Genomic DNA, 26,882 nt, shown 5'->3' on the forward strand with positions numbered 1-26,882 from the left:
ATACTCTTGTTGTGGAGGGGTTAAAGGACATTTTGTGCTATAGTGTAAGACCACTGGGGGGAGAAATACTGCAAATTTTATTTTAATGAGATTTTCCTTATTCTGCGCCCTCTGCATGGTACCTGTCAGTGAGAGGTGTGATCACAAGCCGAGGTGTGTTACCAAGGTATTCATACGAATAGTTGAACTGAGCATCGCAGATATTTACTAAACATTCTTTTAGTTTTTCATCCCATCTATGGCGTAGCTGTGAGAGCCAAGCAAATGCTTGACCATTTGATACCTGCAGCAAAAAAAAATAAAATCAGATGATGAAACTATACATACTGATGTGAATGAATGAATGAGCACCAGTTCAATTCTTTGTACAGTGTTACAATTCCTACTGGCTGCCAGATGTGGTCGGCCAGTATCAGAAGAGGAGAAGATTTCGGCTACAAACGTAGCGCTCTTTCATGAATAATGCTTCATTAAGATGTGGTAGAAGCAGATATTCCCTTGAAATAAAAGCAGCCCGAAATATATGTTCTCTAGCCCAGACTCACTTAAGACATGTGCAAAAAAAACATACAGAATGTGTGTTACTGACTAAATGTCTCTTTTTTTTTTTTAAACTTAAAAAATGAAACAAGGTCTCCTGGAGTCTCTATTAACTAAAGGAGGATCATGAAGGCCAGACCCCTCATCTCTAACCCATGTGTAATGTGGGGGAGGGGGTAATAATAACACACCCTCAGGGGGCATAATGGCCAAATATACCGACTCACCCCTTGCTCAAAGGACTGGGAGAAGTTTCAAATCTATTAAAATACTCTATGGGGAGGCATAGAGCTCATCCCATGCCTCCCATCACCCCCTGCTGTACCCAATAAGAAAAAAAGAACAGTAATAAAATACACTAGTTGGCATCCATATCAGGATTTTAAATATTTAGTCAAGTTTTAAAAATGCATTTCTGGTGGCTGGGTATTCTTATCCAACTTGATTTGTCTTAACTGCAACTCACAAAATGTAAAGTTCCATATGCATGTACCCACAACCACCTCGTACATTACAAGTTGTGTTAGCATGCAAGGGCATGCGACTTAAGTCAAGAGCCCCTAGCTTCTTACAAAATTGACCCAAAAATGTGAGTACATGCCAAACACTGCAGAAATGGCTTGCTCTTAGGTCCCTGGTCTTCCCCTTGCAGGTATATTCAGCAACAGACTGCTTCGAGATGTCTCCAAAATTACAATACATGCATTTTAAAGACACGTTCCATGACATTCCATAACATGCTTGCCATCTGTCATGCCAGCTCATTGTATACGCAGGAAAAAATAGGATTCCCATAAATAAGTTAGCGTTGTTTGTAGAGGAAGACAATAGGAACAGAGTGAATACATCTGTCACGTTAAAACTTGCAAACACAATTATCAGCATAATCCTTAAACATTTAGACAATATTTTTTATGAAAAATTGTCAACTCAGAAACGATAATTGTCAACATTTGAATGTAAAAAAAAGGTTGCAAAAATGACTGCATCAAAACAATCTGTCACTTTTATACATAGGTAGGGGCAAGCTTTTCAATAAATGAAATTGTTCTTTATTTCATGCTTTTAAAAATGCATTAGGGTAATTGCTCTGCATCAAATTACCTTATGTGCAATCAGCCTGGCTACCACATCTCTTGCATGCACATCAATTGTGCAAACTGTCATAATCTTTTGACGATCGCCAGGGGTGAGCTCCCCTACGAGCATGTTTATAAGGGCATTCAGTTGAGCGATCTGCAAAATAATTATATTCAGATGAGATATTAAACTGAAAAAAAATATAAAAACTCTGACACATGTAAAGTGCAAAATGCATCCGTGAAACATACAATGGTTTCAAATAACATGCATTACTATACATAACTTTTCTCCTAATAATAAATGGTATACTTTAATAATTTAAAGAAATCACACATATGTGGCCTCTTCTGGACGTGTAGGATATATGTTTTTTTTACTTTTTTCTTTTATCAAATAATTTTATTGTACAGCTGATTTAGGCTAGGTTTCCACTTGGGTTTTTTTTGCTAAAAACGCCCATAAAAACACCAATTCAGCCACACGGCGTTTTTTTAGTGAAAAAACGCAGCAGCCAGATGTTAGCTGTTCTTCAATAGGAAATCGCAGAATGCCATATCCACTTGGCGTTTTTCTGTTTGGCGTTTTTTCAGTCCTCTTTTGCGTTTTTCTGCTTTTTTGGGCTCTGTGGCAGTTTTTCAAAATCGCAGCATGTTGACACTCTGGCGTTTTTTGCAAGGAAATCTTGGCGTTTTTCTCCAATAGAAGTCAATGGGAGAGAAAAAACGCCATGAAAAAGCCATGTGGGTTTTTTGCCTTGGCGTTTTTTATGGCGTTTCTTTCCACAGTTACAATGCAGAGGATGGACCCAGTATCTGTGTGAACTACGAGAAATAGGCTGGAAACAAACAGTTTCACACAAAACAAAGTTCATATTGAATTTTACACCATCTGGAACAAACATGCCATTACAAACAAACATACGCGACGCATCAACTGGATCCTGCGTGACAAAAGCAACAGCAAACAATTTGCACCATCATTTGGGGCCAATCTTCCTAGAGGAGCAGACATTCGGAATAAAGCAGGCCTTACAAACCACAGAAAAGAGACAAAAGGGTCCGCCGGGGCGTTTAAGTAGAACTCTACCAAGAAAATGACATCAGGAGGGGGCAGATACTTGCCATTTATCCTAATCCCTTTTAGCTGGGTGAAACTTCTAACTTGTAAAGGCTGGAAAAACTTCCTAAGGTCAAAAAAAGCAATTTCCACAGGAAGACTAAAACGCCAGAAAAAACTCCAGAAAAAACGCCAAAACGCAGGAAAATGCAGTGGCAGTTTTCTTGGTGTTTTTCACCAAGAAAAAAACGCAGGACAAAAACCCAAGTGGAAACCTAGCCTTACTATAATATATAAATATATATAAAATATATAAAATTCCATACCTCCCAACATTTTAAAGGGCTATAGAGGGATACTTCTGTATCAGGGGGTACAGCTACAGGTGTGACTAGCCTTTTATCAAGCCTTTTTTTCCTAAAGTTATGCGCTATTGAGCTGCTATGGTTTGATTCTTTAACAAAGTTGAAACATATACATGACATGTATCAATTCATCAACAGGTATCTAGGAATGCATCTCCACCCTGCTGTACCCAATGATTTTGTAATAACTATTGCAATTAACCTGAGAGTATATTATACTATATATGTATATATATATATATATATATAGTGTCATGTTTCATGAAAAATTGCCAGCGTCCATGTCAATGTTTCTACAACGTGCATGACATGTGCACTCACTTGCTTGCGGTTGTAATCCTTCAGCGCAGTCTCAAATCCTTCTTCAAGACGTTCAAAAGCAATCTCCACATCGGTTACCCACCAGATCTGACTGCCAGTTAGGGCGACCTGAGCAGAATAATCAAACATCCACTGGTCCCGGGGCTTATCCTCATATCCCGTGACAGCTTCCATAATCTCTTGCTGAACAGTTAAACGCATTGTGTCTTCTAAGTGACCCAACCATCCTTCAGCCTTAACATAATATACAATTCACACGAGTCAGCTTATTTTACTATATAATGTAAATATGCAATAGAAAAACATGGATTTGTACACTTATCCCTTACTAAAGGTGTTGATATTTCTGAAGACCCGGTGGGACAAATGGCTCTTCTTTATGTGTGTTATGTTCTTATGTTATGTTGTATGTACATTTTTATTTATTTAGCACTTTACAGTTTACAGCATAATAATGAGGGGGTAAAATATAGTAAGTACAGAAGTCATACAGACACTTTGAACAGGGAACAATAGTTATGAATACGTTAGGAAAGGAGGCCACTGTCCAATCTGTCAATTTCTCTGTTTCAGATTCAAAACATTTTGCAGTTAGGAGGCATGTTTCATGAAGTCAAGTCCAGTGTTAATATAAAATCCTTACCTGTCCTTCACACAAACAAGGTCTGGTAAAGAATACAAACTCCCCTTCTCTGCTGTACATTCCAACTGCATATTGGGCATTTGATTCACCTTCTTCAAATTTCAGATCTGCAATATTATCAAACAACTTCAACAAATGCTTTGTCACCTGTTAGAACAAAGCAAAAATATAATGTTCTGCTTTCCCAGGAGTAATGGGATAATCACTTCTATTAGAATTTGGCTACTTGCCTGTTTAGGTTGAGTTCCTTTAGAAATAATTTCTAGTAAATCCATGGAAGAAACAAAATAAAACCGTGGGAATCTAAGTCGCTTGGCTTCCAAGTAGTCTGCTAATGATTTTTCACACAGTGTAAGCCTACAAATTATTGTAAAAAATACAAGGTGAAAAAAAGTCGCTTCCAAACACAAAAAAATGTTAAAAGGTTTTATCCTTTGGATGCCAGGCATTTGTACATGTGGCCAAATATCCCAACAGGTAATGTCGGCCCTTGACTAGTCTAGAGCACTTAAAAGTCATGGATGCATCTGTCTGTTTACAGCTAGTCTTGAATTAAAATGGAAAATCCCAGATTTTCCACTAAAATCTGCTTGAAGGGTATTATAGATTTTTATATATCTGGTAGCTTTAAGATTAGCGTTTATTGAATCTATACAGGCGTTATGTCTGTGTTTACTATTATGCTAGGTAAAATTTATTTACTTCATTGCAGAATATAAAATGGTTGGATCATATTCGCAGAAGAAGACAATGTCACCATGGATACTTGTTGGAAGAAGCACAGGATTTTAGTTTTGGAGAATCCCATTGTTCAATCGTAAGTTGAGGTCCAGCAATACCTTTGTTGAAGTATTTCCAACTTGTCCAGAAATCCAGGGTGGTTGGTTACATCAATGACTATTTTTGTGTTGACAACGTTAACCATTAGATCCTAAAATATTCAAGATAAAATAATGTGTTTGTTGAAGATGCCATGAATTAAAAGGTTCATAGAGGCACATGGTAAATGAGGTACCTTGAAATCAAAATCAATCCCTTCAAATCTTTTGGCATCTTCTGGAAGTTGTTTTCTGATATCTTCTGAGTTGGCAAATATACTCTGCAAGTGAGCCCAGGTGCGCTGGACTTCTAGCCAAACGGAAATAACCATGTCTGCAACCATTAATTGTTTCTGCCACCTGCTCACCTCCACTAGGAAATATTCAACATATTTGCTCATCAGAATGTTTTGGAGCTGAACCTGTGAATGCATCACAGCATGTGAGTTTTAACAAAACTTCAATAACGTTCTGTCAAACTGTTAAGTATGGTGAACAGGTCAGGGCAAAAGAAAACTATGACAATATAAATACAAAATAGATGGAGCCATATCCATGTATAGTACCACAGCCAAGTCTGTATTTACGAGGGCCATTCATTCGCATTACATTTACATTGTTTTACAGAATGATGACTCAAAACAGTGTTAAGTAACCAATACCATGAAATTCTAAATGAGCTGATCAGGCGCCTCTTTATTCTGCTTCTTAAAATCTCTGTAGCACATTGAGATACTAATGAAAAAGTAATACGTTCTTATCCAGAAACTAAATCCCCATACAAATTCATGGTGGTAATTTATGTTTACCTTTAAAAAATGGAAAACCTCTGTCAGTGTCTAGACCTCTCTGTCCTCACTGAAATCTTCAGGGGCTCTACATGTTCACCAAATAATCTGCACCTCCCAAAGCATTGTGCATTCACAAACACATATTTGGCATTGTGTATAGATTTGTATCACATCTTGCGGTTGTATAATCAGGATACATATGCGGTTTACTCAATAAAGGGATAATTGACAAAAGAGTTTGCAGCAGACTTGTAGATTTGCTTCACTATTCATTACGAAGGTCCAACCCTGCCAAGAGTCTCCAACAAGAAGGTCTGCATAGTTCAATAGTTGAGGACACCTTGAAGAGATCTTTTTGATTTAACTATAAATTATACGGGGCCAGCTAAGCTCTTCCTGCAGCAGAAGCACTCTGGGGTTGGCTCTTCAGAATGTATAGTGAAGTCAAGGCGTTTCTGTTACAAGGTTACAAAGTCACAGGGGTCTCTTCAAAGTGATAACAATGTATGTACTCCTTAAAATAATACGTTGCCATTGTTCTGTACCATCACAGTTTTACTCTTTTTAACATGTTCTCTTATTTACATGTTTACATTCACCACCTGGTGACTTTGCCTCAATTTCCTGGTTGCTGGTGCTATGGGACAGCTTAAATCTTTGCTGCTTGACATATATATATATATATATATATATAGTTGTTACAATTGGAAGTTGCTGACGCTCACAAGCATACCTGTGCCCTTTAAGGCAACAAAATGGTAAAACTGCTAACAAAAAACACCTTTTTCTGCATACTATTAATCAGGGCCATTTAATAAGATGGCTTAAATGCACTACTCCTTGGAAGTCTTTTTGGAGTGGAATGAAGGTTTTCTACAATGTGTCAGATGTACCGGTGATGCAAACGACATAGAAATGCAGACTAAACTATTTTGATGTAAATACTTTATTGATCTATGATTTCTTTCTAACATTTTGGTACAATACATTGCTCACATTCACTACTCTTTAAAATACCTTTGATTACTCTTACAGAATGCTTTTTTTTGCTGTACATTGTGAGATTCAGCAAACTCTAAAGCAGATCTAAACAAGGACAGAACCTCAAGTTCCAAAGAGAAAGACAACATTGAAGGAAGCAGAAACTTTTCTTTTTAAGTGTAAATAACTTTAGAAAGTTTTCAAAGTCAACACAATACCCCCTTCCAATGCCAATGAAACTAAACTTAAGATGCACCACTGTTTTAGTGCCAATTACACTAAACAGTTATCACGAAAGCCCAAAAACCTATGAATAATGTAGCGGTCAAAAGAATGAAATTGTGCTCTAAAAAGGGAGCCTACAAAACAAGTCCAAATGCTAAATGCTTAAAAAATACACAGTTACAAGAACTCACAATGGAACTGATGGCTGTATTCAGCTCCTAGCTATCAACAGAGCAACATTACTCTGATTCCTGATTCTTTATTCAAACCGAACAGGGGAGCAGCGGCACATACTTAAGCAATAAGGCATGGCAGGCTAGCACTTTCTTATAAGTGTCTCAGTTCTTCATAGATGTTGTCAAGCTTAGCAGCTGGGGCTGAGTGCCGCTGCAAGATTACAATAGTTTTTTAGGAAATATCTGGACCTAGTCACTGTTTTTGTGTTAAACACGTCAGTAGAATGTAAGTGAATGAGTATTCCGATATATATACAGTACACACACACGTATATATATATATATACAGTACACATATATATATATTACTCGCCATAATACCCCCAGGTATTTGTACCTGATAAAAGGGATTATTTGGTGATTTATATAGCACCATCATATTCTGTAGCACTGTATAACAAGTAAACACGATATAATTAGTAGCGCATTGCATCGCAATCTGGACTAACAGAAATAAAAGATTAGGAAAGCCTCACTCAAATTAGTTTAGAAGGAAAATATTGTATTTGTACCAAAAAAACTGGCATTATCATGACACTTCATAGTCCATATAATAGTCCATATAATATATGTGAGATTTCACCCAAGATGTGCCTAGTTCAAGCATATATCTAGATATTTAAAGAGGAGCAGATGGAATTATGGGTATGGGGTTTTTTTTCCCCTTTATAATAAAACACCTGATCATATTGCAGGAGAACAATCACTACTAAACAAAAACATGATAGTGGAAAAGGTTTTATTAAGAAATAAAAAATATTTTTTTGCTAACATATTTTCAATAAAAAGTTGGTTATTTCTGCTATTCCTTACTTAATCCTAAACTAGACGCCATTCTTAATAAAATCCATCTAAACACATTACCCGAGTTTACACTGAGCTCTGTGTAAATACAGAAAATCAATACTCATTACCTGATTGTCTTCGAGTGTCTCAATTAAGTTCTCATCTGATTTCAGTAGGGGAGTTCCAGCACTGTGATGTTTTTCATAAGAAAATTCCATGATGCTCCAAGTTTGATTCATCTCCACTAGAACCTGGGATGTAAAAGTCTGATTATACTACCTATCATAGGCTTGCAAACATTTAACGTAAACGTAGCGGCTTTGAAGCCAAGCCACAAGGTGGATTGCATTATTCTACATTGTTTTTAATAATGCCAGATGTTCAGTGACATTAACACCACTCACACACAGATAAACTAAACCCCAGAGTACATTGCATTGCGTTACATTACCATAGCATTCCGACAGATTGTGTAGCACTGTTAGAAAAACAGAATGAAAACTAATAACAACACTAAAAGTTAACAATCTATAAAAAGGAACAATAACATTAACACATGTTAAGATATTCTGGTACAGAAGAGGACCATGACCCAGGGAATAATTTAACCTTCAGCTGCCCCATCCATGCCCTAGATCATAATACATCACTGCCCTACTAGGTTGAGAATAATCATAAGCAGGGAATTACAGTATTTGGTTTTTCTGCTACTATGGATTGAAAGAATCATCAAGAATTGGGTATCCAAGGGTGATGTGCGGTATAACCCACATCATCCCGCCATGCTCGCTTTAGTGTAGTAGATTCAGTTCTGAGATCACAGAATTGAAGGTATATTGAAAATGGGTAGAAAAATGTATCCAACATGGACAGTTACATCTACTGCCAATAATGGTGTCCATGATAGGACACCTTTTGTGCGCAGTCAGTATGCTTTTTATGCTCATTCTATGTACCAACAGCTCAGGAGTGGCAATCATTTCAGCATATAGCACGTGTAAGAAAAAGCTGTGGTTAGTGGATTGGATTTTGAGGTATGCTTTGGGACAAGTTTAACAGGAATTTGAGGGTTCCCTGTCGGTATGCATGAAGTGTACTGATGGTTCCCTGGTGTTTGGAAGCATTAAGGTGGATCGTACAGTTTCTCCTTATGCGGCATTTCATGGGGGTATAGCGGTTCTCCATGGAACACATTTGACGGATGTGGGTTTTAGGGACCAATGATATGCAAGGGAGTTTTGAGGTTTTGTGTTAATTGTTCTTATTTCAGTGTTTAAGATGGTTTAAGGCTTATGGTGTCAAAATAAGTTAAATACATTAGCTTGTATTATGTGTTCTGTGTATAATGTAATGTATGTTTATATTTGAAGATCTGTTGTAGTGTCATGGTGTGGTTGACTGCTCACCATCATAGCCAAATGTTCATTCATTAGCAGAAATTATACACCTGTAAGCTCTAAAGGGTGTCTTTAATAGTTTAATAATTTAACCGTGCAGCGATCTGTAAGGCAGACAGCGCAGGGTTCACAAAGTGTATTTGGGCACAAAGAATACGGTGCCCACTCCCAAAATGAAACAATTAAATACAATCTTTCCAAGCCTGGAGATGAGTGCACTGCAGCCCACAACATATTCTAACCTAGGCTCACTAGGGATAGGCCCAAAGGTCCAGGGACCACCAGCCTCTCTGCTGCTGCAGATACTACTAGGTGTCACCCTAACAGACAGCAAAACATTCTGTGTAACCCTACCTTTTCAATTGCCATTTCTTTCACAGCTTTGTCCACTATGGTTCTAACTTCATCCTCCACTCTGTGTAACTGAAGCCCAAGAAGATCTCCTAAGACAGTCTCTTCATTCATTAAAAATCTTACCTTTCGAAAGATATTGAAGAAAAAAAAAGGAAATAGCAACAAAATAACTAAACAACTAAACAATGGTGAGATATATTATGATGATATTACTTGTAAGAGAAATCAGTAGCTGCAATGGGATTGAGATGGGTCTATACGTTTTGATGTTTTACAGGGCAAAGTAGTCTCCATATTGCAAAATACAAAAAAAATTTTCTCTATGGAATGGAAGCTCTCTAGTTTGGTACATTTCCCCCCTTATATGCCTAGGAAGTGTGTGATACATGTTAGAGAAGGTACCCCAGTCTTGCTCATCAGTTGAAGCCAGTGTCTTTTCCTGACTGCAGGATTCTGTAACTCATTCACAGCTCTCAGAGATGTTAGCAAGTTCTTGACTGTGGACTCCAGACCCAAGTAAACATCCCAAGTCCTCATTTCTTTGTCTAATGTTTTCATTTCCTGCAAAACCAGAAATAGAATGAATAAGCTACTGTACATTTTTTGTAGACTCATAAGCAAACCTTACATCAAAAATGAATCCAGTTATCAGTCTCAAACAATTGTGTTTTCCTTAAACTCTCTCAAATCACAGTTTTGTGTGTTTCAGCTTTTTTGGGGATGTGGCAGGATTCCCAAGTTTCACCCATGGTCCTTAAAGATGAAGATTATTTATTACTTAAAGAGGCTTTGCTTACACTAACTATCATGTACTGGAAATTTTAGCCTCTGATTGGCATTGCTGTGTATTATATAGCACACATTTACAGCCAAACACTTTTCTGTGTCGGTTTAGAGTTTATTCTTGTTTTCAAAATGTGTAACTTGGCATTTATCTATGTGGATTCTCAATTGTTATAGAAACAGTCTGATGAGTGGAGACTGATGGTGCTCACTACAGTTGCTTAGCCATCAAGCACAATTCTAACCACAATCCAGAAACCCTAATAATTACCATACAGAAATGCGTAAATGACAAGTATCCGCTATTACGGATCTGTTATCTTCAATTTCTTCCGTTAATCATTCTCCAATGAACAAGTATATTACTCAAGGAAGTACATGTTCTTATCACTTAATACTGAAGGACAACATGTATTTTTCATTTTACCACTGACATAAGAACTTAAATGGGCATAAGTAATTATAAAATAATTAACAATTATATGCATGCATCCAGTGGGAGGATTGTATGAGTGGATCCCTCAACATAATTATTAAGGAGCACTTTAAAATTCTTACATTATGATCACATATTTAAATACAAATTGAGTATAGAGCAGTACTTTAAAGGAGAACCTTTGCAGTTTTTAACATAGCTAAATGAAATAAAATGCAATTTTTATGTTAGTGTTGTAATTGTTTTGGAGATAAATATAGTTTAAAACTCAGGAAAGCTAAGATATGTGGCAAAACTAGAATATGTATCCAATTTCATGTCTGTGAATACTAATTCAAGACTTTGCTGTTATGATACTACGCCCGACTCTGGGACTAATGATAAAATTACACTAAGACACCAATGAGCAATGACCAATTGTGTGCATCCTACCTTAAAAAAGAAGACCGTTCCAGTGCTTTATAGAAGTTCCTTACCCTTCTATCATTCAAAAGATTAAATCTGTTATATGCATCCTAATGACTAAATGATTTTTACCTTTGCAAATCTTCTCAGCTCCATATCCATTTGTTCGACATTTATCTGTTTCCATGGTGTTTTCATCCAGTCTTTAATGCTCGTCTGAAGAGGGGGAAAAGGGAGCTTTCTGGTCACATTATAAAATGTCAGAAGGCACCATGAAAAGAAATTGTGCTCACTGGGTATTCTACATCATGCAGTGTTTGTGCATTAATCATATATGAATATTATTTACTCATTTATTTTCCAGTATACCTCCTAAATGGCTTCCTCCCACCAGATGAGGAATGCATTGGATGAGTATAATACCAGCAGAAATGAAAGTTATCTATAATGATAATCTGAATGAACAACATGAGGACCCACTATGCCGTGTCAGTGAACTAGCAAACATCAGAAACTTTTGAGATCAAGGTTTAATAAATAATTCCATGAGAAGGTGCAGACTATAGGCTAAAAGAAGACTATGTTGTAAAGAGTAAAGTTTTAATCCCTTAATGACAAAATGCATTGTTTTCAATGGGTTTAGGGACCGCCCATTGTCCTTAAGGGGTTAAGTAATGAGTAATAGAACCCTGATTCCTGATTAGCAGGCAGAGGTACATTTTGCGTGAAGGCTTTTCTCTTTTAATGTAGGAATATACTGTAAAGGTGCTGTTTCATCTACTTTATTAAATGTAACACTTTTGTAACAACATGTAGATGTAACGGCATCATTCCTAGTAACGTTGAATGCATTAGAAGCATCTTGGCTAGTAACACTGAATACCTAAACCCTTCCAAGAAATAATTTAATTGCGTAAAATGTTTGCTTCCTTCATATTTTTGGCCAAACTTTTTCAGATACAAAATTAGGCAACTAGAAACTGAAACCCCATCTTGAAAGTTTCAGTGAGACTTGTTTTGTCTAAATGGAACAGCACCTTTAAAGATAATAATGTGGGTATTTGTATTATTTGTCTTGGGTGAAAGAATTATTCTATGCACTGCCCAGGTTTATGGCTGTTACAATGTTCCTACATTGTGTACATGCTGCTATTTCATATCCAGATCTACTTCAATTCATTTTTTGTAAAATGTAAAATTATCCGTAATACACAAAATAATAGATTTTGATACAAATAGTACTTTTCTTTAGCTCAGTTTTTTTAATGAAATCATATGGAAGAGCATGTAGCTTTTTTAATAATATTAAAATTTCAATAAATCAGTACTATGTATTTGCTACCGTTCTCCAAATGCTTTGCTAGCTGTTCTTGCGTGGATCTGGCGGCTTAATCAGTTATTCTGTGCACGCAATCATAGATGAAAACAATTCAAGTTAACAATATGGCTTCCTCACATAAGGAATGACTTTGCAACGATAAACCGTAAATAGCAAAACTTATCAGCGTCAGTGTTTAATTGGCCAGTGCGTATTGATGTCAGCCAATTTAGCAGAGATGAAGGAGTAACTATTTCCATGTAGTCTATTAATTGGTCACGATTAGACACGTGCTTATGAACTCTTTGTGGTTTACGGGCAATAATCCAGAAGATGACAGATTTTATGTAATTTAAATCCTGCAGGTAATTGGTTTCCCAGTAACACATTGTTTACCACCAGTTATAGCGAGAGTAGAGCTAAAAACCAGAGAGTGAATACATCTAATAGCTGTTGCTTAGTGAAATAAAAGGTGAAATATTTCACCAAAATAACTCATCTTTATTCCATATAAACAAATTAAGTTATATTCTTATTTCACATTTTTAATCCAGTAGAGATATTTTAATGCTTATTTTTTGAGTATTACCGTTGGTATGGTTTTTACTAGACTTGGGCACCAGGGGGCTCTTCGTGTTCGTCTTCGTACTCGTCTTCGGAGGAAAAAAAACCTTCGTATTCCGCGAATATTCGCCCGTTCCTGTCTTCTTTTTCGTTCTCATCTTCGTTTTCTCCCGGCTGCGTAGCAGGGGTTAATACGGGGTTAAGAACAGATCGGAGCAGCAGCAGCAGCAGATGCGTTCGCGCCGTGAAGGTACGTGTGTGCGACTCTATTGGTCGCTGGAAGGGGGCTGGTCTGGCATCAACAAATGAATTGCAGAACTGCAGAATGCACCTCATTCGTTGATGGCAGGCGAGCCCCCTGCCGAAACGACCACATTTGCACACATAGAAAACACGCGCTCACTTTGAACAGTGGCTGGCGGACATGATAGAAGCTGCTGCGCAAACCATGAGAGTGCAGGCCACACACTCTTCTTTTCATCCCAGTAGCTAAGAGGATCAACATTAGGTGCAGAAGGAACTTCACAGAGGTAAAGTTTGACCATTTCAGCAGCACTACTCTCCTTTCTGCTGCTAGCTCTGTCAGATGGTCCAACTATACTCCCAAGTGCCTCTTCCCAAAACGCAGCTGCTCCACTCAGCTGTGTTGTTGTGATGCTTGTGGCACTGCTGCTGATGCTGCTTCTAGGAGTAGCAGACCACATAATCTCTTCCTCCTCCTGCACCTCTCCCCCCTCGGACAGCATTCCCATTTTACGCTGCCAGTCACGCACCTTGTTGACCAATTGCTCCCGGTAGCTACTGAGAACATTGAATTTCAAAGCTAGCTTTCCCTTAATTCTTGGATCGCAAAGGCACGCTAGCATCATTTCGGGACTCTCTTCCATGCGTTTGCGAAGGTGTACTTTTAGCAGATCCTTCAGCTTCCTGACTATGGCTGCTACGTCAGGATGTAGAGTGCCACCTTGAACAGCCTCACGGTTTCCAAGGAACACATCCATCTTGCTGCCTAGATGGGAGAACACTGGGATTACCTGGGCCAGACTGGCAGTGTTTGATCTTAAATTTTCTGTGGCATCCCTGAATGGTTTAAGGACTGCCACTAGCTGGGCGATCACTGTCCAATCCTCCCTATTCAATGGAGAGGTAATCCCAATATTGTGCTCTGAGGCAAGATTATGGATTGCCTTCTGCTGCTCCAAAATCCTCTCCAGCATGTCTAACGTGGAGTTCCACCGTGTACTGACATCCTGACGTAGGCAGTGTACGGGAAGACCTGACCTCTCTTGCTCTTCCCTCAAAAGTTGGCTAGCCTTAACACTATGGTGAAAGTGCCCAGTGATCTTTCTGCAGCGGGACAGAACTACTGCTGCCACATTAATTCCTTCTGACATTGCTGCCTTCACTACAAGATGCATGATGTGGGCTGCACAGCGCACACCAACAATATGACCATCTCGCAGCGCTTTCACCATATTGGCACCTCCGTCAGTTACCACAAAACCAACTTCAACATTGGTGCCCGCCTCTGCTCCCACCCAAAGGCTAAACATTTTCCTCATCGCATGCAGAATGTTTTGGGAAGTGTGCTTTTCATCCATCACTTCTGCATGGAGAAGGAATGATCGGTAGCCTGCCACAGCAGCTTCCTTGGGCACACCGGGCTGCCACCAGTGTGCTGTCAAAGAAAGAAAGGCATGCTGGCCGCTAGGTGCACTCCACAAATCTGTTGTGAAATGAACAGACTGACCAGCAGCCTTGGAAAGCTCCTCTTTCACTGCTGCAACACAGGACCGATACAATGAGGGGAACAATGTTCCTGCTGAAAGTGGAACGTGACGGAACTGTATATTGTGGAGCCACAGCCGCCATCAATTGTTTGAAAGGCTCCCCTTCGATCATAGAGAAGGATGCCCCTCCAACAGCAATGAACTGACCAATCAGTCGCGTTACTTTATTGGCCTGCTGTTTGGGCATTGACCTTTTGGATTGGAATGCCACAAATTGTTCCAGGGTGGGCTGGACATGCAGTGCTCCAACCTGCCTTGGTCTCTGGCTGCCAGCACTAGCTGCTGCTGCTATTGGCTCAGAAGCAGCTGTTGGGGTTTTTCCACGGCCACCAGCTATGCTGCCTGCACTAAGTTTACTTCTGCATCTTTCCCCAATAGCACAGCGTTGTGTTGAGTGCTGAGGTGATGCTTCTTGCTAGCACTGGTAAAATGGCCAGACACTTTCCCTCTGCTTATTAGCTTCCCACAATGTTTGCACTTTCCATAGCGCCCTTCTTCAACATTTTCAAAGGGCTCCCAAATTGGGGCGCGCATAGCCTTGGAGTGCGCCTTGGGTGCTGCTCCTACTGCTCGGGGTGGATGAACAGAGGCAGAACTAGTGGTGGTGGGACTGGTGGTAACAGTACTGGCCATAGTGGGACTGCTAATTGCTAATTTAACTTTAGATTTGCTAGGTTTTGCTGCTGCTGGTGGTGGTGATTCCCTGAGGAATCTGATTCCTGACCACTCATCTCCTCTACTTCCTCTGGCTCATAGTCTAGTTCTTCATTAGCCAGATCAAATGGAATTCCTGCTAGGCTGGAGCTAAGACTGATATCGTTGTGAGACTCGTGACTAGTAGTAGTGCGAGCAGGAAGAACAGACTCTGCACTTGGCCTCTCAGTCTCAGGCTCCTCTGCTATCTCGCTAGGTGGAGTTCCACTATGTGTAGCCCTCTCTCTAACTGTCTTTACAAAAATATTGTAAGGACTTGATTGCTTGCTAGAGGTACTAGGAGGACATGGCGTGGCGGTACCGGTGGGAACAGTAGGCGCAGCACTAGTGGTGGTAGAGGCGGTAGAGGTGGGGGTGGTGGTGGTGGTTTCCCTATGAAGGAATGAGATCGCTTTGGTTTGGGACTCCTCTGAGTCTTGCTGCTAATTTGGCTCTGCTTGGTACCTTGCATGCTGCTTGTGGATGGGGAAGATGCTGCTTGGGGCAAAAGGCACTTCTTTTTACTCACTGGGCTAGTAGAAGTACTAGTTGTGCTACCCTTTAACTTTGAACGTGGTTCTGGTGCTTTAGGCTTTCCGTAAAAAAACATAGAGCTTGTGGGCCTAGCCGCACTACTACTGCCTGCTTTTGGTGCCTTTCCTTTACTTGATGATCCTTCAAGCAATGCTTCCCCAAATGATAAGCGAGAGCTTGGCCTACTTGGCCAACTAGACTGACGCAAAGGCTGCATCTTAGAACTGGTGGTGGTGCTGGTGGTGCTGGTGGTGGTGGTGGTAGATGGAGCTTGTCCCTCCTTAGTCCCAAAAGGAGGATCCATTTCAAATTTTGTGTTGTGTGTGTAGTGTAGTGTTTAAAAAAACTTAAAAAAATAAATAAATAAATAAAAAAGGGGGATAAAAAAATTAAAGACTTTGAATTTACACGGGCCTAAGAACCTATCCTACTACTATGCTAAACCTAAAGCTATATGAGTATTCTAGTCTAACTCTAGGCAGACGCTCTCAAACCCACTAAGCTAAAGTGAGGTTAAATTATATATAATATTATATTATTAATAGATTAGAATTACTTATATTATGGATTATAGATAGAATATAGATTATGAATTAGAAATAATTACTTATATATTATATATTATGAATTAGAATTTATATTATATTATATAATATATTATAGATTAAGAAGATTAAAGATTAGAATTATTTTAGTACTACAGCTAGTAGCTTGAAGCTTTGCTTAGTACAGCTCGTCACAGTCAATTTTTCTTGAAAAGAAATTAGAAATAAAATAAAATGTCACAGCAAAACAGTTAGCTTCACTGCTTGCTGAACAAAAACACACAGCACTTATGCGGCTGCACTCACTAGCCTAACAAGTTCACTTCACTGATGGACTGAGGTGAGCAAAACACTAAGGGTACTTTTAACAAAATTAAAATAAAATGTAAAATAAATGAGAAAATCTTTGCGAAACAGTTAACGTCACTGCTTGCTGATCAAAAAAGAACACAGCACTTATGCGGCTGCACTCACTAGCCCAACAAGTTCACTTCACTGATGGACTGAGGTGAGCAAAACAAATGAAATAAAATGAAAGATTATTAATTAAGAAAAATTGACTTGGTCTCTTGCTGTTGCTAAAACAAAGCACAAACTATAGAGCTGCAGCACCAGTACTAATAAGATTAGCTGAACTATACGCTAGTAGTAATTCATTAATATTATTACTTTTATTTATAGCTAATTTAATTAACTATTAAGATAAGAATTATAGAATTATTGATATTAATGATTTTAGATTAGACACTAGTAGATGTCTTGAATGTCTACAGTACACTCCACTAGTATACTATTACTAATACTATACTAACTATAGTATATATAACTGACAAATATATATATAATTTTATATGTATTCAATTATTAATAATATATTCTATTAAATTATTTATAAATTCTATTATTTAATTTATTTAAGCAGGACAGGCAGTAGGCACTAGTGCCAGCCCAGGGCAAGGGCACCCCAGTGCCAGTGAGGCACTGAGTGCACTGTCAACTCAACAGCACTACATAGTTGATGACAGACAAATTAAATAAAAAAATGATTAAATTAATAAAATTATTATTATTAAATATTATTAATTCAGTAGAATTGAAGTGAGGATGAAGTACACAGTGAGAAATGGCAGGCTAAGGCTTACCAGTCTCACACAGAACAGAACAATCTCTCTGTAACGCTCGGATGCAGCACAGCAGTGTTGCCAAAGCAGTCACAGCGAAAAATGAATGGATCTCTCAGGCAAGCTCTGGTCTTATAAAGGCGCCTTCAGAATTCAAAAAACAGCAGCACAGGCATTGGACGAGACCCTTAGCGTGACGTCACGCGAGCGAGCTGATTGGACAGACGAGGATCAGCTCACTCCTGTTTGAAATTTTGGCAGCTGCGCGGCAAAAACGAAGACGATCTTCGATTCTTCGTGGTTGTGAGTCTTCGTCTTCTCCTACGTTTTGCTGGCACTGTATTCTCTTCGGCACGTCTTCGGAACGAACAAAAAAACGGCCTCTTCGTGCTCGTTTACATGTTCGCCCGAAGACAAATGCGCAAGTCTAGTTTTTACCCCCATATTGCTCAAACAGACTCGGGAATAATTAAACAGTCCTCACACTTTAGGGGCAGAGGCCCGCTAATGATGCACATGTTTGGTATTCTCTCAAACTGTGGCCACACGTATCCAACTGGCAGCTAAAAATGCCCAAAAAGACCCAATCTGCCCCTCATGCGGCAGTAATGGTAAGTGGCCCTATCTGGCCCATGAGGCATTTGCCTGATGTCCAATAAGGCCAGTGTGGGCCTGAATAGTGGTCATAGATATGTATATTAGATGATTTCTTGTTGTTTCTTGGTTCTTTAGTTGATGTCCATCACAAATGCTCATGCAGTTATCCTGAAGCATGCATGGATAAAAGAGGGAACTTTGTTTCCATCTTGCAAATAGGTAATTGGCACAAGGTGAAGCAACAGATGGATTATTGCTTTTTTACTATTATTTTTTCATTAGTTGTGAATCTTAGCTCCACAGCTAACAACAAATAGTTTGGCTAAATATGTTGTAATTCATTTTACATATGATTTAAACAAGAATCAATGAGAATAAAAGAAGAGGGCTTGCTCAAGCACCCACCAGTAACTTAAACCGGCCTGGACACTAGCAAAATAATAGATATACTTTGATATTAACCCCTTCATTCCCCTATAGACGTACCGGGACGTCCAAAAAACACCCACAAAGAAACCCCTATGGACGTCCCGGTATGTCCAGACCTTTGACAGCCTGGACTCCCCCCTGGCAGCAGAAGCCGGCATAGCCAGTATAACCCTTCTGCCCCTGTACACAACCCCCAAACCTGTTAAGCCATAGGCATAAAAATTATACAAAATTGTACACCTTATAGTATGCTCCCTGGTGCTGGGAAAGTCTGGAAAATCTGTATAAATTAGGTATTTCTGAAATCAGCACACCTGAATTCATAAACTTGGAGGGGATTTTCCATCACTTTACATAATTTTGTGAGGATTCAGAGGGAAAATGTAAAAAAAAATTAGTTTAATTTTCTAATCTTCGCTAGTTTTTACTAAATTTCTCATTCCAAATTTTCAGCTAATCATCCAACTATGGTATCAAACGAAAGCTCTATCTCTCCTTGAAAAAACAATATATAGTTTATATGGGTACACTATTCACAGGAAAAGAGAATCATCGCTAAACCGACATACCCCAAAAATGGCAAAATTGCTCTGGGCTTTGAGGTACCAAAAACCCCTGGGATCGAAGGGGTTAATGAAGCGTGTCTTACCCGTACAAATATTACCATATCCCAAACAGACTTCAGTAATATGATATCGGAGCGACACTGCCGGAGCTGCTTGTATTCTGGAACGTTAACTTCAAACAAGTCAGCTGTTTTCTGAAGAGTTTTCATCTCAGCTTCGAGTCTTGATATATTTTTGTGAGTCTATAGTAAGAAACAGGAGGAAAAAAAACCCTTTTCTTTAAACAAATATTACTCTTTTTAGGTAAGCAGGTACGAAAGCAGTCCATCAGAAGATGTACATTATGTTATGGTGGGTCGTCCACCTCTATCAAGGTCTGAGTGACATAACTGCTCTATATATAATCTGGAAACAGATGTGCTTTTACTTGCGGTCCTTTCTTTTTTGAAAGCCATTCATTGCTTTCAAGAACTAGTTGCGATTTTTCTGCTGTTATACTTGACAGTCTTCTAAATTGTGTTTATAGTGTGTTCGGAGAAATAAATAATCCTCAGAGTCACTGAGGTCTTACTAAAGAATACGCTAAGCTCTGGTTGAGATTTAATAGACAAGTTTTGGGCTACTGGAAGTAGTTTATCACATCACACATTTCCAGTGGTGGACATCACGTGCCTTTGTTTGGTGGCAGGACCGTTGGATTACAACGTAATTCATCACTATGAGCCTATGAACTTGGATCAGCCAAGCAACCAGCAGGCTCTTGATGCACAGGTCTGTGCCCATAATGAAATCTTTTTTAAATTCTCAAATAAAAAACACAAATATGTATATTTACCTTTAAATACTAGAAAGATAAATACTTTATCACGTTCTATGGTCTACTGCTATACAAGAATAAGCATCACAGTTGTGACAGATGCATACAAAATAAGGGGTTTTTATTTAATTTCCCATCAAAACCTTAATTGGTGTTAACAGTGTAGAAAAAGGAGAAAAAAAGACAAATATGCAATTTTAGGCTGTGACCACAAAAAAAAAAAAAGATACATTAAGTGCAATAGAAAACAATTTCTGACCAGCGAACCAATGGGGCGTGCGGATATTAATCTCTAATCCACACATTTTTCATGTACATTGCAGACCATAAAAGAACGTTGTCTACAAATATTTAGCCACATCATAAGAAATTTAACCCCTAGAATCTGAAACAAATGCTCCGCACATGTGCAGAAAAAAACCAAAGTATACCTGTGACAATTTAACTCCTATACTAAATTATATGGCATTCATTTAGGAGTTACATATTCTCATTCACACACACACACTTGCACAAGCAGTGATGTATTTTGGCAGGCGCCCCAGCCGTCCCCACCACTTAAATCTTCTGCTGTCGTCCTCTGTGGTAGTTGCCGGGACTGCCTCAGCAAATACAGGGCTGCTATGTCTACTGACAAGGTATAGATATCGATTTAAAAATATAAAGCTACAAAAATGTAATTTAATAATAAAAACAAAAAAACACAGAAACGCGTTCACCTTATCCAGGTTCTTGTATGGCCCATCTGCATCAAATCTAAAAACGGTTTCATTTCTAAAACGATTTCGGAACTCATGCTGTTTAACCTGGTAAAAAAAAAAAAAAAGAAAACATTGTTAAAAAGGCTCGCAAAAATCCATAAACATGATACTGTGCGTTCTATTTTCGTGTCATTCGTTAAAAATCTTGCATCTTGTACATCTCATAAATCTCCAGCCTTTGAGCACAATTTGGCGTTAAACTTGATTTAAAGCTAATTATATTTAAATCGAACAGAATTTGTATGTAATATGTGCAGAGTGAAAAAAAAATCATTTAAAATCTATATTTGATCCGACGACAGTTTTTCAGTGTTTGAATTGGAAAGAGATTAAACATAATTGAAGACACGGGCCTCACCAGCATTTTAGTGAAGTGGGTTTTAAATTATCAGATTCATCCAGAGTACATTACCAAGAAACATTGAATTGTTATCTTTAGACAACCTTTTTCTAAGAGTTTACAATTTCTCAGTTCAGTGAATCTGAGCTTCGGCTTGTTATCAGAACAAAAAGAGAGAGAAATCATTTGCTTCAGAGCACAGAACCGATCTCACCTCGAAAACGAAGCATTTCCTTCTGATAACAGACACTTCATTGGACTGCAAAGGAGATACTTCATGCTTTACTAGAAACGCTATTTTCTTCAGGTTTTTCCACCTTTCAGGCAATTCCTTTAAAAAAAATCAGAAATTCTGAAATTGATTATCTTCATATATTTAAGTATGGAATCAATCGATAGGGGATGTGATAAAGCAACCGCATGCAGGCTTTTGCTACCATTGTGCATTAATTATAAAACGAGTCAAAACATCCATTTCCCACTCTATTTTATTGTTTGCTTTTTTTAATTTATAGGTCTAAGGAATCTCCATTTCCTTTGGTACCTTTAAATAAATATATATGTTGAAATATTTGATACTAAATATGTTATTTTTCAAAGGAAGATATTGTATTTTGGACTTTTCACCCCTGCTCTGAGCTAATAGTCCCCAACAGTCATGACAGCCAGGCTCATGTACAGATCTAGGAGATATGATGCACCGACGGTCTGTGTAAGAGGTGGCGGGTAGGGACGGGTCCCATAAGTAAAATCTTCCTACAATGTCAAGATGGCGACCATGGACTGGGTGTGGACCACTGCAAGATCTCAGTCGCTCCCATGCATCCTAGCTAGAAATTGTTCCGCATGATTAGCTCGTCATACCATATCATATTTAGTCAATTCATACATCATTTATGGAAATACATACATATATACATTACAGAATATAAATACATAAAAGAAAAAAAAATTTAATTCTTTGCCTTGCTTTTTGTTTGTTCAATCTGGTTTCCATCAATGAACCAAGAATAGAGACAATGATTTTATCCAGGAATAAGGAAGGAAATCACTGTCCTGCGAACACGGGCTTTGAAGGGATATTACCATAGTAAAAACATGTTTTCACAGGAGGTATTTAGACTGCATGAGAGATCGGAATTGAAAAGAAAGTAATCACTTGCAAAGGTCAGTCTCTACGTTACATGCTCAGCATAGGTCTATACATTTCTAAGAAATCAAACATCAGAAAAATCTCCAAAGCGTTCCTTTTCTCTGCAAAACGGTTTTACACGCGGCTTAACTCAGTAGTAATATTGTGCCCATACAATTTCAAGCGATTTGATACAATTAGTCGAATAACGTTAGCTTCTAACGAGGTATTCTTCCTCCCTCCGGGATAGGTGTGTATTTTTGCACGTCGGTTGAGATGCTTAGACAAGAAATCTTAAAGAGATACTTGTATTACATGTGTTTTCACGCCTAGTTGGCTTCTGTATCAACTGAAATTTGTCCATCACATTCTGTGATGGAAACAAATGTGACATTTTAAAAGTGTTGAATGTATTTGTTGTCGATTTAAAATACAGAAAAAAAAAACATCCATAGAAGATGAGAAGGAAATTGAAGAGAAAATTAGTTTGAATAAATGGACTTTGGATCATATATTGAGCGGAAAAACAATTCTATATCTCCTTTAACAAACACATTTCTTTTGGATCTACAGATACCTGAACTGTCCTTGGATGGTCAAAATTATTGTTAGAAACAGCGGTCAGTGTCAGCTAGGAAGATATGTTTGAGTTTATATTCAATAAATGTACATTATATTAATGTGGTAAAAGATAAATAAATAAATGCGAAATAAATTATATATTGTGTTTAATACATGAAGGCCAGAAACACCAATAATTTTATATGATAACAGTTTATTCATTGTGGATATTTCCATTTATGTTTATAATTAAATGTGTGACTCAATCCAATGGTCTATTATGTGGTCTTTATGTTACAAAGTTACTAACAGTTACCCTACACAGTTGAGTATTAATAATGTCTATTTCATTATTGGCTTTGTTAACTGAGAATAAAACATTGAGAGTTGAGAGGCGTATACACATATTGTATATGAGATGGAATAATACAGTATTTGGGTATGTTTTTATAGATGTTCGATAACATATAACAAATGTTGAGAAAATGAACGCTCTATATAAAGCTCCTTTATTGGATTACGTTGATATATCTGACGAGACAAAACACTAATTAAAGAAAGGAAAGGTCTCTACAGGCTCTGGTGGATCTCTGATCATAGTTCTAAATAAATAAATAAAGATGATACATAAATATTAATGTTATTTCATCTATATATATAAAATATAAAATAAATATGAAGAACTATATAAAAAAATATATATTTTAAGGCAACCCCAGTTATATGATCAAGAGATCATCAGGGGCAGGGACCTACAATGGGGCCGACTGGGGGGGGCGGGGGGCGGCATTTTAAACTTCGCCCCAGGCGGCGTTAAGTCTTCAGCCGGCCCTGATCAGGGGTATTACAGAGGTCACTGGTGTTTAGGGATCTCTTCAAAAAGGTGAAGAAAGGAAAAAACAATGAAATCATTAAAAAAACAAAAAACAGTAAAATAAATTCCTTGGTGGATGTGGAATGCCCCAGATCTTCTGTTTACATAGTTCGGTTACCATTTTGATTTTGACTTATTACACCACGTATAAAGGATCACCATAGATCACACTTACTTCAAGCTGTGAGTAGATCTGATCAGGGAGTAGCTGTCCATAACATCGAAGTAACTCAGCTGTAGCCTTTAAATGCCGAAAATTCTCATCGGTGGATTGTCGGTCCCGAATTGCCATTAGGTGACCCATGATCTCCCGTAGTACAGAATAGTTTTCACCTTTAACTTTTTTAGCCAAGCCTTTCTCGGTATGTTCAATAAATTCTTCCAACTCATCAACACTTCAATACAAATGCTAGGATTATTTTTTCTGCATAAACATTATCCTATATCAAATCTATCTTTAGAACCATGGTGTCAGGACGAAGTGTGTTCTATTCCTGGGCCAAGTTGAAATGTTGTTTTGTTTTGTTTTTGACAGCATTTCTTACATTTTTTTTACTTAAGAACTAGAATTTGTTTTCTATATTATCAAGTTATATATTGTTTCTTTTCTTCAAATAATAAACATATGAAGGTTTGGAAAGTGAGAACATTATTTTCCTCTCAAATGTCATTTTTACTCATAGTCAAATAAACAAGATAATCCCTTAACATGCAATGTGCCAGATAATGGTGCAATAAAACGAATAAATACTATATAAAGAGGGCTGATGCCACTCTTGGAGCAAGCGTCATTTTCAACGTTTAAATTTTTATAAGGTTATCTCCTAAATCTAACTATAGCACAATTACAGGGAGAAATCTGGCATTCAAAGGTTTTTAAGCCAAAATTGTTATTTAACAATCAATACCATGGTAAATGTCCTTATCAACCAATTTTATTTTACACCAACTTTTTTTTATATCATTTTCCAGCATATGCATTTACAAGATTTAATTTAAGAGCTTCTTTAATGTTACACCAGGCCTGGCAAATACCTGGTGGGCTCTGTCTACTGTGAAGGCATCTCCGGTGGTGGAATAGAATAAGAGCGTAGCATAAAGCCATCAGCTGCACTTCTACGTTTAGGCTAATATAAAAGGTTAGTGTGTTGCCGCATGTATAATGCCTGATAATCATAATTCGTAACACATACCTGCATGTTACATGGTTCAGCAAATGATTCTGAAACATCCAGCTCCATTTCTTGATAACATTCATCAATGAAAGTTTAAAAGGTTTCACATTTACTCTGAGCCAACCATTAAAAGTCTTCTCATTTTCTATGTCCCCAACTTCACAAAATAGGGATTCATAAAAGTTGATCTAAAACAGAAAATAATTCACCAATTAGAAAATTGCATCAAAATGTGTAGACTAACAATATGCTAAAATCGGGGGGGGGGAATTTTAAAATTCGGGAAAGAAATTGATCGTATGATGCCCACATTTGCTCTCACGCTCTCATTTTCATTCTCATAGAAATTGTAGACTGGGGTAGTTGGGGTAAATCTTTACCATCCCAGCTATTGCAAGCTAAAGTTCTCATGTTGCGCAGGTACGTTGCTGGTCTGTTAGCTACTGCTACCGCTTTCATATCAGTTTTCCTATTAAAGGGTTAGTTAACATTTGCCTCCCACCAAGAAAACCCCTCTCCACTGCCAATAAAGATAGACAATGGGAAGGAGGCAAAGAGGTATTGGGGTAGAAGAGAGGGAAAATGAGGAGGATATTATGCCCCCCCAAAATAGGTTTTGTTTTTTGGTTAGGAGAAATCTAAAATAATGATTAGTTAAGATACGAGGGGTTTATGATTTGTGATGTGATTTGTGATTGGTTATGTGTCTGGTGCTTCACTTCTATGCGTTGGTAGAGAGGTAGTCTTCATGATGACCAAGGGTAGGACACATGGAACAGTAGCAAGATGTTCTTTCCCTCGGCGTTTATTGATTTGTTTTCTAGATTTACATACAATTGTAAAATACCCAGGGCCAACCAATCACCTCTGTAAACTGCTGAAAGATGTTTCACCTCGAATAGAAGTCACGGATTCGTCCTGTATCATATATTATGTTACAGGTATTTCTCACTAGGTTCTTCTTCATTTAATTCCAATTATTCTAAAGAACAGGGGTTATATACATGTTGGTATATGATGGTTCTCCAGTTACAATACAAAAAAATGATGTTCAGCTTGAAGGCAAATCGTTACCATGTGTATATATGCGAGAAGCCACAATATTTTCCGTTGGATGACAATTCAAATTGAGTAATTTCTTTCAGCCACGCTCTTACCTGTTTCTTGAAGTGCTCTAACTGTGGTGAACATTTTTGCAGTTCATAATCTGCATATAATTCCATCTCCTCGGTGCTAAGAAACCGACCGTACAGGAGGAATTGCTTCATGAATTCCGTTTTATCATCCATCCACAAATAGCTGTACTTTTTTAAGTATCTCTGATACTCTTTCACATTAACAATGGTCGAATGCACCCTGCTTATAATCTCCCGATGCATTTCTTTCAGCGCCTCCATCTCATCAACATCTTGCTACATGCAAGAAATAAAAATGACTTGTATCTGAAGACAGTGATTATTTTTTTTTTTTGCCAAAAAGGAAATGTAAAAAATGTTTCAGCAGAAAAATAATATATATAATAATCTGCCGTCCAATATCCAGACTGCCAGTGTGTTCACTCGTAGCTAATACAGAACGCAGTGGCCACATTGTAAGTTGAAAAATGCCATTTTGAATATATTCGTATTTTCTACACTGTTCTGCATTGAACCATTAGAAAGTACACCAAAATTACTCATTACAGCTTATTCCATTGCTAGACGTAATTACCCTGACCTAAAGCATTCTCATACATGAGCCATAAGTAAAGGAGAAAATATGTCAAATGTGTCAGATCTGCAACTTACTTTCAAATTATGACTTTCTTTCTAAGAAACATAACATATGTATGAAAAGGTACAACAA

At 37.9% G+C, this 26,882-nt stretch overlaps 1 protein-coding gene across 1 annotated transcript in view; it reads right to left on the bottom strand.

Moving 5' to 3' along the window:
- Nucleotides 1-26,882, bottom strand: part of LOC149285965 (dynein axonemal heavy chain 11-like) — a 141,486-nt gene that overhangs the window by 97,520 nt on the left and 17,084 nt on the right. The window contains exons 15-31 of the mRNA XM_089494671.1: nt 26,195-26,449; nt 25,056-25,225; nt 24,038-24,257; nt 21,510-21,626; nt 20,914-21,000; nt 19,461-19,619; nt 11,353-11,436; nt 9,999-10,157; nt 9,597-9,719; nt 7,974-8,096; nt 5,024-5,248; nt 4,848-4,939; nt 4,239-4,365; nt 4,009-4,155; nt 3,366-3,599; nt 1,645-1,776; nt 123-283 (exon numbers count right to left, since the gene is read on the bottom strand). Coding sequence (XP_089350797.1) covers nt 123-283; nt 1,645-1,776; nt 3,366-3,599; nt 4,009-4,155; nt 4,239-4,365; nt 4,848-4,939; nt 5,024-5,248; nt 7,974-8,096; nt 9,597-9,719; nt 9,999-10,157; nt 11,353-11,436; nt 19,461-19,619; nt 20,914-21,000; nt 21,510-21,626; nt 24,038-24,257; nt 25,056-25,225; nt 26,195-26,449 — 2,615 coding nt within the window. The remainder of the gene's footprint in view (nt 1-122; nt 284-1,644; nt 1,777-3,365; nt 3,600-4,008; nt 4,156-4,238; nt 4,366-4,847; nt 4,940-5,023; nt 5,249-7,973; nt 8,097-9,596; nt 9,720-9,998; nt 10,158-11,352; nt 11,437-19,460; nt 19,620-20,913; nt 21,001-21,509; nt 21,627-24,037; nt 24,258-25,055; nt 25,226-26,194; nt 26,450-26,882) is intronic.

This window comes from Sceloporus occidentalis, unplaced genomic scaffold (assembly GCF_023333645.1).
Source record: "Sceloporus occidentalis isolate IW3139 unplaced genomic scaffold, rSceOcc1.0.p SCAF_74, whole genome shotgun sequence".
Taxonomy (NCBI): Eukaryota; Metazoa; Chordata; class Lepidosauria; order Squamata; family Phrynosomatidae; genus Sceloporus; species Sceloporus occidentalis.